This window comes from Lithobates pipiens, unplaced genomic scaffold (assembly GCF_037356315.1).
Source record: "Lithobates pipiens isolate NorthernLeopardFrog02 unplaced genomic scaffold, aLitPip1_a1.2 Scaffold_23, whole genome shotgun sequence".
NCBI lineage: Eukaryota > Metazoa > Chordata > Amphibia > Anura > Ranidae > Lithobates > Lithobates pipiens.
In genome coordinates, this window is record NW_027507785.1 from 92,521,812 (window position 1) to 92,535,611 (window position 13,800).

The 13,800-nt window shown below is 37.0% G+C and overlaps 1 protein-coding gene across 2 annotated transcripts in view; it reads left to right on the forward strand.

Annotated features, from left to right (window-relative positions):
• Nucleotides 1-13,800, forward strand: part of WNT5A (Wnt family member 5A) — a 56,607-nt gene that overhangs the window by 7,209 nt on the left and 35,598 nt on the right. The window contains exons 1-3 of one of the 2 annotated variants that reach the window (XM_077452051.1): nt 26-192; nt 433-566; nt 7,013-7,260. In XM_077452051.1, the coding sequence (XP_077308177.1) occupies nt 487-566; nt 7,013-7,260 (328 nt within the window). In that variant the 5' untranslated portion in view covers nt 26-192; nt 433-486. Of the gene's footprint in view, nt 1-25; nt 193-432; nt 567-7,012; nt 7,261-13,800 lie in introns of those variants that run through there. The other variant, XM_077452050.1, reaches the window with a different exon arrangement.

Here is a 13,800-nt window from a genome sequence, read left to right on the forward strand (position 1 = left end):
TGCTTCATCCAAATGTTATTCGTTAGTCCTCTTTAGTTTCGGGGTTTGGACATCCGTTGGAAGTGTATTGGCACACATAAATGATCGCGCAGAGATCGGAGACGCAGAGAGTACGGATAGCGCCGCACTGTGCCGGCTCTATAGATCTAGTGATGTTCATCGAGTCTTCCCCTGACTTCTGCACTCCTTCTAGTATGCCATTGCATTGATATTATTCATCGATTTTTTTTTTCTTTTTCTTTGCGTTTCGATTACCTTTTTAATTTTTCTATCCTTCTTGCCTTTTTTTTCTTTTGCATGTTTTATATCCGATACTGATGACTAAACAACAAATAGCGACAATATGAACCTATTTTATTTATTTTTAATTTCTTATTTTTAAAAATTTTATTTATTGTGTTTTGATTTTCGTATTTATCTTTTTTCTTTCAGACAGCCTTGGGACTTTTGCTGAGGTCGGAAAGTTTTGGGGTTCCTGGGGCAGCCATGATGTCTAGATATTTGCTGGTTGTCCTGCTGGCCTTGTCTTGTATCTCTCAGGTGATGGTGGAAGCAAGTTCATGGTGGTAAGCTGACATTTCATTATTATTATTTTTTTTTTTTTGGAAATTTGCTTCTGTTTTAAATGAAAATAAACCTATTGGTCCCCTTCTAGTGTGGAGGATTTGGGGTCTGGTGTAGGCACTTTTCATGAAGTTCCATCATTAGATGTCATGGGTTGACTCCTGATGGAGTCAAATATAAAAAGCCTAATAGGCTTCAAAGGTTCAAAAAAAGTCTGATCAAATCAGGACACCTGTGTGGTGGTTGTGTTTATTATTATTTTTTTTTAATTTTTTTTTTTTTTTAATAGAACATTTCCTATGTACTGGATCTTCTTTGTTGTTGCAATGAATGTCTGTTCTGGATCTATCAGGACTTTAACTAAAGTAACTTTGAAAAGAATACCCAATCACATATAGGAGAAAAAACTACATTTGTGCTTTCAAATATTTGAATGATATAAGTGAGTAGAGCTTCACCTCATTCACTAAACTGTAAAATGTCCCTTGCAAAGTGAATAGTCTGATAGCCTTTAGTTAGGGCCAATTCACACCAATTTGTGCTAAAATGGATGGAAAATGCATGTACATTTCCATCCATTTTAGTTGTGTTTTAACTTGCACTGATGTCCATTGACATACATTTTGACATTCATTCACATGTGTGCGCAGTGTTATGGTGTGCATAGGAGACATTGGTAACAATTGTTTTTTAGATGTCCTTCTGATCTGCATTTTACAGCTGCGCTAAAATTCAGATCAACGCATTGGTGTGAATTGGCCCTAAATCAAGCCCAAAGAGTCTGATCCGTGAACATGTATAGAAGGGTTGTCGCTCCTTAGGACCATCCAGATTCAAGCTTTTATTCTCCGACTGGCACTGGAAAGTAAAACATGAAGCTTGATTGGCTGAGACTGACAGCTTTGGCATTTCTTATTCTGGTTCTCAGAGATTGACCTCCTGTGCCCCTTTTTCATTACATTTAAAAGGTTTAATTTTATATACACCACCAATATTTAGGCTGCATATAGGTATGACCTGCACTGTCTATGTATGGAATATCAGTGCTTTGCCAATGTTCAGATATAGATTCAGCCTGTGATGAATGAAAGATCAGTGCTCTGTCCATGTTTATATATAGATCCAGGCTATGACAAATGAAAGATCAGTGCTCTTCCATGTCAATATATACTGTAGATCTAGCCTGCCATAAATAAAATATCAGTGCTCTGTCCATGTCTATATATATATATATATATATCTCTATATCCACAATGCAATGAATAAAGTATAAGTGCTTTTGCTCATGTTATTATATAGATCCAGCTGTGATGAATGAAGCTTCTTATACATATCACAGCTTTCAGTATACTTCTTTGAACGCTGTGGTCCCTGTAGTTGCACTGTGACCTCTGTGGGATCAATTAGATTATTTTTATATATCTATATCTCTCAGAACATGGCAGACAGGATCAATATTTTATTTAATTATTGCTTTATTACATTTCTTCACACCTCTGTTCTCCAAATACCAACATGTCTCACGCTTTGACACATTGGGGCAGGTTTGCGAAAATGGGTGCAGAGGGGGCTTCTAGTAGAATGAAGTACTCTGTTGTATCTTCCCACTGGATGAAAGGCCTAAGCTAATTTGAAGGGGATAATACCTATAGCAGTTAATCAGACTGATTGCTATAGGTAATATCCCCTCCAATCTGATTGCTAAGGATGGTTCACATCTGTACAGTGCAGGTGCATACCATTTGGTCTCTATACAGCATGCTTTGATGAAAGTGCATCAAAGATGCAGAAAGCAGGATTTTTTGTTTGACGCACCGCACCACAAAACTGAATGAAACGCGCCCAGGTGTGAATAGGGCCTTTTTCTATTATCCCCTCCATCTCATTGCTATAGATAATATCCTCTCCAATCTGAATGATAATGATGGTATCCACACCATTCTGAATGATTGCTATAGGTATTATCCACGCCATTCTGATTGGTATATATAATATCCCTTCCAGTCTGAATATTATAGGTTATATCACTTCCAATCTGCTTATGTGCATATTTCTCGCACCACGTTCAAAACGCACTGACTTTGTGATCTGCTGCAGGTGCCAATACATTAACAGCAACCAAAATGCAGTGCATTTGCAGACACCAGTTTGAGTGGTACCACAGTACAATTTGATTTGGTGCAGTGCGTTTTTTAAAAGTAGTGCATGCATTGCTTTTTGTGTGTTTTGGAGAAATTTGCAGCACATTCAAATGAATGGACTGCCTAATCGCACTGCAGGGCAATGCACAGAAATTGATTTTGGTGTGAAATGCCCCTATGACTGATACAGTGTATCACATCTGCAGTGCTGTTTATTCTATGACACTGAAACACTGTACAACACTGCAAGTGTGATACATTGTATTAGGTTTGAAAGACAGTTATCCTGTTAGCTGAGGCATATAGAATTTTTCCCTAGCTTTGCAAATCAAGTGATCTCTGCCTCTTCTGTAATGTATTTTGATCTGGTGTGTGTGTGTCTGTGACACTGATGCAATGTATCACATCTGTAGTGCTTACTCTCTATGACACTGATACAATATATTCCACCTGCACTGCTCTCTATGACACTGATTCTCTCTCTCTCTCTCTCTCTCTCTCTCTCTCTCTCTCTCTCTCTCTCTCTCTCTCTCTCTCTCTCTCTCTCTCTCTCTCTCTCTCTCTCTCTCTCTCTCTCTCTCTCTCTCTCTCTCTCTCTCTCTCTCTCTCTCTCTCTCTCTCTCTCTCTCTCTCTCTCTCTCTCTCTCTCTCTCTCTCTCTCTCTCTCTCTCTCTCTCTCTCTCTCTCTCTCTCTCTCTCTCTCTCTCTCTCTCTCTCTCTCTCTCTCTCTCTCTCTCTCTCTCCCCCTAAAATCAGGGGACACTCTGCTGATTTTATCATCCGCTCATGCATCAGTCCCTACCCTCAAAGAGCTCACAACCTAAGATCCCTAACATACATACTAGGGCCAATTTAGACAGGATCCAATTAACCTACCAGCATGTCTTTAGAGTGTGGGAGAACATGCAAACTCTAGCAGATGGTGTCATGGTTGGGATTGGAACCAGTGAATCCTTTTGCTGCTAGGTGAAAGTGCTAACCACTACACCACTGTGCTGCCCCACTTCCAAAGTGGATTTGCCCTTAGTAAATAAATCCCTATGTATCACACTTGCACTGCTCTCACTCTCTCTGACACTGATGCAATGAGATTGTTTTACTAAAACTGAAGAGTGCAAAATCTGGTGCAGCTCTGCATTGAAACCAATCAGCTTCCAGGTTTTAATGTCAAAGCTTAATTAGGGAAGCTGATTGGTTACCATGCACAGCTACACCAGATTTTGCACTCTCCAGCTTTTGTAAATCAACCCCATAGTATCTAGCTCTCTAAAGCTGTATTTTAATTTCCCTATTTTTATATTCAAAGTGAACACCGATTCGATTTTCTCCACTAAGCCAAAAAAACATTCTGCAAGTACCCCCCAAATGTTTAATGTCAGCAGTATTTGTTCTCTATGGGACTGATGCAATGGTGTTGACTTAGTAAAGGAATAAAGGCTGTTCTACTATCAAAGTAAATGTTGGAAGAATTTTGGTGAAAAAGGTGAATCTGTGTTCACTTTGAATATCCAATCTTGTGCTAATGAAAAACCTCTTTTTGAAATTCCTCTTGCATGTGATTTGGGTATTTTAAAGTGAATTCAGATTTGACTCATTTACTAACATTCACTTTGCAAGGTGAATACACACTTCCCAAAGTAAACATTCACTTTGAACAGCCTCTATTTCTTTAGTAACTGATCCCGAGGTGTCATGTTGGCAGTGTGTATTCTCTATGGGTCTGATACTTTGCATCTGCACAATATTTGTTCTCTATGGGAACAATACAATTTGCTGATTTTAAAGAAGTTGAGAATATTTACTTAGCGTGAAGTATCACTTCAATTATCTAATCATGTGAAAATCAAATTCATGTTTATTTAATCTACACACGGTTGGATAATTCAGGCAAATCTCTGTGAACATTTTGAACTCCTTAAGTAAATCAGCGTGAATGCATCAAGTCTGTAGTCCATGTTCTGTATGGGACCGATACAAAGCATCTTGACTGCACTAATTGTTTCTTGAAGGGACATTGCATCATTACTGCAGTACCTGTTCTCTATGGCAGCGTTTCTCAACCATATTTCAATTGCGACACCCTTTAAAGCAGGGATATGCAATTAGTGGACCTGCAGCTGTTGCAGAACTACAAGTCCCATGAGGCATAGCAAGACTCTGACAACCACAAGTATGACACCCAGAGGCATGATGGGACGTGGGGCATGATGGCAACAGCTGAAGGTCCGCTAATTGCATATCCCTGCTTTAAAGTTTGCAAAATCTTGAGGCACCCAAATTTTAAAATGTAAAAACATAGGTTGGACTTGATTGGACTTTTTCAGCCTTGCCTACTATTATAACTATATTTAACTATGTAAGTGTTACTTGTCAATGGGAAACCTGAGCCTGGGATGATGCACACAACCACCTTAATGAACATAACTTCACGTCATACCCTCCCTTTACATCGGGGTCTACCATCAAATCGTAGTCCCCCTATACTTCAGGGTGCTCATTACATCAAAGTTCCGCTAATACATCAGAGGTCTTCCATCGCCACAGAGTACCTCTGACATAGAGTCCTCTCCCTGGGGAGTCCTTTCATCAGTCTGGGTAACCCAGAGGGTCTCCCAGGGTGCAATTACACCCCCACTGCTCTATGGGACTGATGTATTGCATCACATCTGTAGTACTTGATCTCTATGGGACCGATACAATTCATCATGACTGCAGGACTTGTTCCCTCTGGGACTAGTACAGTGTATCGTGTCTTTAGTACTTGTTGTCTATGGCAATGTTTCTCAATGCCAGTCCTCAAGTACCCCCAACAGGTCATGTTTTCAGGATTTCCCTCAGATGAAACAGCTGTGGTAATTACTAAGGCAGTGAAACTGATCTAATCACCTTTGCAAAATAATGGAAGTCCTGGAAACATGACCTATTGAGGGTACTAGAGGACTGGAGTTGAGAAACATTGGTCTATGAGACTGATGCAATGCATTGTGACTGCAGGACTTGTTCTCTGTGGCAGTGGTTCTCAACCTCAGTCCTCAAGTACCCCCAACGGGCCATGTTTTGGGAACTTCCCTTAGATAAAATGGCACTTATCAATACCATGTCATTGACATTTGCTTTGCACAGCTGCTTTAAATCAAAGAAAACCTGAAACAATGGCCCATTGGAGGTACTTGAGCCCTGAGGTTGAGAAGTACTGCTTTATGGGACTGATACAGTTCATCATGACTGCAGGACTTGTTCTCTATGAGACTAATAGAGTGTATCATGTCTTTAGTACTAGTATTAGTTGTCTATAGGACTGATACAATGCATTGTGACTGCATGACTTGTTTTCTATAGGACCAATGCAATGCATCATTACTTTAGAGTCTGTTCTCTATGGGACTGATACAATGGTGGTTATTTACGAACGACAAATCAACTTTGCACTACAAGTGCAAAGTGCACTTGAAATTGCACTTGGAAGTGCAGTCGCTGTAGATCTGAGGGGAAGATCTGAAATGAGGGAAAGCTCTGCTGATTTTATTATCCAATCATAAGGAAGCTAAAATGCTGTTTTTTTTATCTTCCTTGCATGTCCCCCTCGGATCTACAGTGACTGCACTTTCAGTGCAATTTCAAGTGCACTTTGCACTTGTAGTGCAAAGTGGATTTGCCTTTCGTAAATAACCCCCAATGTATCATGTCTGTAGTAATTGTTCTCTATGGGACTCAATACAATACATTTATGACTGCAGTGCTTGTTCCTATGGGGGAGATTTACAAGAACTGGTGCACTAGAGTATGGTGCAGCTGTGCATGATAGCCAATCGGCTTCTAACTTCAGCTTGTTCAATTAAGCTTTGACACTAAAACCTGGAAGCTGATTGGTTCCTATGCAGAGCTGCACCAGATTGTGCACTCTCCAGTCTTAGCAAATCTCCCCCCAATGGGACTAATACAATCAATTGTGTCTGTGCTTCCTAATTTATTTGGGAGAAATACAATGTTTTACATCGGCAGTGCTCTGTGTTTTTTTTATTTTATTTTATTTTTTCAGTTGCTTTAACCGCCATTCACAGCTACAAATATTATCCGAGTGTCCTACCACTGATATAATGTATCTTGCCTGCTGTGCTGTCTGTGTAAGGATGAATTAAGTGATCTTCTACCTAACCAATATTATCAGAATGTTGCACACACTGATACAGTGTATACTGTCAGCATTGTGTAATAAGTCTGCACTCTTCTGACAAATCTAATCATTCTTGCTATACTACATTTACATGCTCATTCTAAAGTACTTGTCCTATATTGTCTTTCTGCAGGTCGCTGGCAATGAACCCCGTCCAGCTCCCCGAAGTTTACATTATTGGGGCTCAACCCCTGTGCAGTCAGTTATCGGGACTCTCCCAGGGCCAGAAGAAGCTGTGTCTGCTCTATCAGGACCATATGCAATATATTGGGGAGGGAGCAAAGACTGGGATCAAAGAGTGCCAGTACCAGTTCAGACACAGGAGGTGGAACTGCAGCACGGTGGATAACACATCGGTGTTTGGCAGGGTTATGCAAATAGGTAAGACCATTTTTCTAAATATACACATAATGTGTCATAACTTTTTTTTTATGTATCTTAGCATTTTTTGTTATTTTTCTTACAATTTGTTTCAGTGAGGCAGATATAGAAGACTTTCTAGGTCAGCAATTTACCTTCCTAAAATACAAACCTCTTTAAAAAATGAGTACTCTATGGTATGGGTCATCAAATACTTAGTACCCCTTGGGTTCATATACTCTCCAATTTTTCATTAATATTTTTTTTTTTTTTTAACGAACTTAAAAAAAAAAAAATAACTAAGTATTTAAGTTTTTGTTATATATTTTTTTAATGTTTTAAATTATTACAGTAAAGTTTCTGCAGTTGGCAGAATTACCACCTGGCATGTTGTTGCCACTGGTCTAAGTAGCAGTTGGACATTCTTGGGTTTAGTGACTAATTCATGCAAAGAAAATGATAATTGTGCATAGAGTTCAATTGGGAAGTAGTGCATTCATAAGGATATTTCTGATACATGCCTATGGCACTCAGCCTATCACTATTCTTTTTATACTTTTCTTGAATAAGCCAGCTTATGTTATTTTCTGGTGTGTAACAAAATATGTTCTATTGAACTCATAAGGTAGGCTTATATATATATATATATATATATATATATATATATATATATATATATATATATATATATATATATATATAAAATTTTAGAATTTGTTTTTTTTTTTTTTTTTTTTTTACAAGTATACCACTGATACGTTTTTGTGTTTTTTTTTTTTTGTTTTGTTTTTTTTCCATGCAACTTTTGGGGGATTATTTACTAAAGGCAAATCCACTTTGCACAGCAAGTGCACTTGGAAGTGCAGTCGCTCTAAATCTAAGGGGTAGATCTGTTACTATTATAATCCAATTATGTGCAAGCTAAAATGCTGTTTTTTATTTTCCTTGCATGTCTCCCTCGGATCTACAGTGACATTACTTCCAAGTGCACTTTCAGTGAATTTTCCTTTCGTAAATAACCCCCCTGATGTTTTTTTTTTTTTTCTTTTTTTTTTTTTTTTATTTATTGTAATTTGATTTATTGTTCTTTTTAAAATGTGAAATTGTTATTTTAACATGCATTTAGCATGCTCATGAGCCTGACAGAAGTAGCACAGGATACTATTACCTCTGGTGTAGACTTTTTTTTTTTTTTATGTTTTTATTATTGGGATGTGATGAATAGCAAACTATTTTTAAGTTGATAAATTAACTGCTGATGGTTGGTCATAATATATACTTAGATTCTATTTATATGTAGCCTTTATCGCCAACCTAAGCAGCCATGAAGCCTTGGCTAAATCTGTATACATGCAAAATGGGATAATAACTTTGTTTTAATTGACCCACTTGGACTCGGTATGTTTTTAATTAGGAATCAAGTGTGTGAAAAAATGTGTTTTGGGCTGTTTTTGCCAAGAGTGATGTCAGAATGTGCTGCTGCCCTTTTCTGCATCATATTTAGCTAACAAAAGAAGACTTAAAGTAACAAGTCAATAATTGGATAAAGGAACATGCAATGGTAGAGGCTGCCAATGTCTGAATATTGTTACAGTGTAATATTAAGTTACATGTGGGTGTGGCTTGCTAATTATTTGCATTGTCCAGGCACACAACAACATTGTTAAAAGCTTCAAATTCTGTTGCACCCTCTTTCTGAAAATATGTTCGATATTTAAAAAAGTTGCCCAAACCACTAATTTATTCTTCAGTGGTGGGATAAAAATAATGATTTCTTCAGTATTATTCCTCATGTGAAAAATGTTGCTATAACTCATAGTTAGCATGGCCATTACAGCAGTTTAAAAGAACCAATCATCAGTCACTTTCCATTGTTAGAATTGGCTTTGTTGAAACCTTTAAATCCTATTGGCTGGGGTGCTTCACATTGCTTCCATGCTTTGCTCATTATCTCTATTATGCGCAATATTTGGAACTAAAAGTTCCAGCATTCCTAATTAAAATCAATCTTGTGGTTCAATAATAAGCGATCTTGGTTCTTACTTAGACATTTGTTGAAGTCTATAAAATTAGGGCTATAATCTGGAAGCCCGTATATTCAAAAAAAAATGTTTTCTTCTTCTTTTAACCGCCCCCCCCTTTTTTTCTTATTTTTATTTTAATTTTTTTTCCTTCTTTCTCTTATTTTTAATTAATAAAAAAAAAACAAAAAAAAAAAACGGAGAAACAAATGAAAGATTGGGTTATTCAGCTGGCAGTTTTGTGCTTGAATGTACAAGCCCTTGTTTTAATGACCTTATTATGTGAGTTGAGGTGGTATTATTGCATTATGTTACTATTTACACCTTCGGATTGACTTGTGTTTCTTGTCAATGTTGGAGACTTTGATCAGCACTTAGATCTCCTCTTTCCTCACTTCTGTCTTGTTTGCACTTGGTTTAAAGTCCTTTTTTTTGGAAATCCACTGTTGGATTTGAAATAAGGAGACTCCCTACAGGCAGTGACAGTTTCAATCCCTGGAGATTTTCTGCTGTAGACATTTTAACCAGAAAAAAACGAAAAAAAAAACTATCACTTCTATCCCTGCATAAACTGATTTCTTAAACAAGAAGTAATTTATAAGGGCAATTAGGCACTTAAACTAACTGCAGCACTAAGAGGGGTTTAATAGGTATTTGGAGGCGGTGGCCTAGACTGGGATAGTGAAGTGCCTATTCATCGGCTCTCAGAACTGGACTCCAGACTATATTTAAGTTTCATAAACTGGGGAGGGGAAACAAGAAGGCCAGGAGTATAATTTTTATTTCTGGGAAATTAGCTGAAATGTAAAATTGCTTGGCTTTAAAGATGATATGCATTACAGAATTAATGTGCTTTTGTAGGCACTTTGCACGGATTTTTTGGTAATTCCATATATCAATGTGTCTCCACATGTCTCTTACAATTATCAAAGATTTTACATTGTATATTTTCCTATTGAAATGGTGGGTATAAATAATATCATGTGGTCCTCCAGACAGGACCACAGCTTGGACTGCAGCACTGGTGTATATTTCACTATATCATCCAGATTTATGCTCAAGGTAAATTTTAGGAGAAAAAAAAAACACATTTTTTTTTTTATTCAAAATAGAATTTTGTGACACAATTTTTCTGTTGTCCCTTTTCAAGATACTGTCCCTGAAAAACAGAAAGATACAATGGTAATGATTGTATTTTCATTTGGCAAAGTAAATACATTCTGAAATTGGTGAATAAAGTTAAGAGGTGTTCATGTCAACTGTCCAATTATGTATCAAGCAAAACCCTTCTCTTTTTTTTTTTTCTATTTTATTTCCCTTTTTTTATAGAATGAAATAGTTAAAGTTGATATACCACCTTAAATTTTTTTTTTATATATATATATATATATATATATATATATATATATATATATATATATAAATATATATATATAAATATATATATATAAATATTTTAAATGTAATCCTCTATCTATGTAGACTAGTGATGCCACATTAACAATGTAGTCTTATTCTTGAAACCTAACCATGTCCTTACTTATACTTGGAAAAACTGATTTGTGCACACAAAATAATTCAAAGCCAAACTGTTTGTTTAAAAAACAAAAGTAAAGTATTATTTTTATTATATAATATTTTGGGGAAATCTTCAGCTATTCATACATACATACATACATACATACATACATACAAAAAAAACATAGCTTGATGTTGGGAATGCTCCTACAGTATATTCCACTTTATTTGCACTATACATAAGAGTACTGCAAGGATTTTTACATTTCTTTTTTTTCTTTAGTAAAATTAGTATGTTCCAGATTACTTGAAAAAATACACCTTGGGTATATATAGGTGTTGTGCCCTATAATGTCTTTACAATAGTAAAATGTAAATACTACAGAAACTGTAACTTTAATATTCTAAATAAGTGTGTGTATAATAAAAAAAAAAAAAAAAAAGATGGAGAGATGATCTCTGTATCATTTAAATAAATACATTTTTTTCATTTTTATTATACACATCTGGCAGCCTTCTATACATTTTATCTGTTTTTAATATCTCTAGGTAATTTTATTTTAATTTTTTTGTAAAAACTCATGGTATGTACACATTGTGCATTTCCTATCATTTTAGTTACCGTACATTTGCTGTATACTATGTTTTTGCAGTGCATTGACTACATCTGGCTATTATGTGACCACGTCCTCTTTCAATGGCATCTGCACTGTTTAATGTAATCCTGATTACTGGCCAAAGCCGGAAGGCATTTTCTATTAAGGTCAGAATTCAGAGCTGCGTTAATGTGTATAGGGCATGCGTTTTTCTACCAAAAGCAGTAGAACACATTTGACAGCATAATCAGATGCTAAAAGACTAGACAGGAAAATGCACAAAGTATAGCATGCTATATAGTAATACATACCATTGTATTACCTATCTGTAATTTGCAGCCCAGTCCTTCGAAAATTCCTCATTGTTACCCATAGTACTCTGTAAGCAAAATGCACATTTCTAAACTTCTTGCAGCATCTGCCAAAGTCTCGGCCAACCCAATAAAAGCTTATGGGGTCAGCTGAAGAAAGAGATTTATATTCCAAGCTGAATCATGGTTAACTCCTAGGATTTCAGATGGCCTATGGCATTTATATAGGACTGTGTACAATATGGCATTCATATAGGCAATGTGCTCGCATTACACAAAGTGAATAGAAAGCGTTCCTTAATTTAATACAAACCGTCTGCAGTCTCTCTGTTTAAAAATCTCAATTTCAGGGCTTTTAAAAGGCCATTTTAGAGATAAACAGAAATGATTTTAATTCGATGGAAGAATACGATGGCACACAGTTTGATAGCAAGGAACAGAAAAAAAAAAAGAAGATATCAGATTTTAAGATCTCGTGTTTTTATTCCTGCCTTGACATTTATTTTGGAAAGTCAGTTAAGTGCCGTTATTGTAACCCTCTGCACATGTAACCTCTCAAATCATCTTGTTTTCATTTAATGGGAGCGGGTGTGGGAAGAAAGTTTTGAGAGAGCCCAAAATCGCTTCCGCCCCTTGAACCTTCTTTAGTTCTGATTAACAGATACATTTGCTAAACCATTTCACCCTGCAGTTTTAAATGGATGCCCATTAGGGGGTGTTATTTGAGAAGGTCCTAATATTTAGGAGCAGATTAGGGTTTAAAGTAGATCTAAACCTTAACTGAATGACATTTAGTCTGCTAAAGCATTGTATATTATATTTTAAACAATTGTCACTTTTTTTTTTAAACTACTTTGAATCACGGTTCTATGGGTCTGATCGCTTGCAGCTTCTTTTCTGTCTACATGCAATTCAGGACTGCATGGTGTCCCTCCAAAGCAGGTTTCCTAATGGTGTGGTTGAGCCACACTTGTGTAATGTGTGTTAAGGCCCATACACACGATCAGACTTTTTGACAACTAAAGCCCCATACACACTATCAGATTTTCTGCTGATTTTTGTCTTCAGATTTACCAAAACCATGTAGTGCAAGGGCCTGGCTGATTGCATACTAATTGAAACTCCTAAGGTTTGCCCTCATATTATATGGTTTTGGTAAATCTGAAGGAAAAATCAGCAGAAAATCTGATAATGTGTATGGGGCTTTACATGCAAATTAGCTGTTTTAAGGCAACATCTGACCGTGTGTACACTTTTTCGGTTTTTATCGGACTTCTGTTGGCTGTGCTTTCCGGCAACAAAAGTTAGATGGAGCAAATTCTGATCATGTGTACAGAAAACCATTGGACTTTTGTACAAAGTACAAACAGGCATGCTCAGAACCAATGCAAAAGATTAGACAACAATACAGAAGTTGACCAAAGGTGGCGGTAAAGAGCAGAAAAACCATGTGATTTGGTAAAAGTTGGCTGAAAAAGTCCTGCAGTGTGTATGCAATACAATTTCACGCCTGACGCCCTTTGTACAAAAATCCACGTGAAAGTTTGTACAAAGTCCGATCGTGTGTATGAGGCTTTAAAAGGATATTTTTGTAGTCTTCATGAGACCATGAGGCAAGGTGACAACACAGGAGCACAATTCAGAGACAGGGATAGAGTGTTGTCACCCTATAATATGAGGCACCTGAAAGGGTGTTTTTATAGCAGTGTCAGCAGGTATTGCTCTAATGAAAAATGTTAAAGCTTATTTGGGGTTTTGCTGGTTTTTGGTTTACATATGCTTTAGGCTACAGTAGGTTTATACTTTGTGCGTTTTGGGAACATGTGCAAAATTGTGTTGCTCTTTAGCAGATGCGCAGTAGTGCCATTAATTGTTAATGGCACTCCCACACATCTGCTAACATGCACACCAATGTGCCACTGCACCGTGCAGGTCGTGTGGCACAGGCCTTGATCTAAAAGGGTGATGGGCTGTCAAAACACACACACATTTTAATTGTGCCCTCCCCAGATCTCTAGAGTGCATCCGCCAATCCATGAGAATTGATGGGGACAATTGATGTAAGTGGCACACTGATGAGGACAGTGGATGTAAGGGGGGGGGGGATAGGAGCCC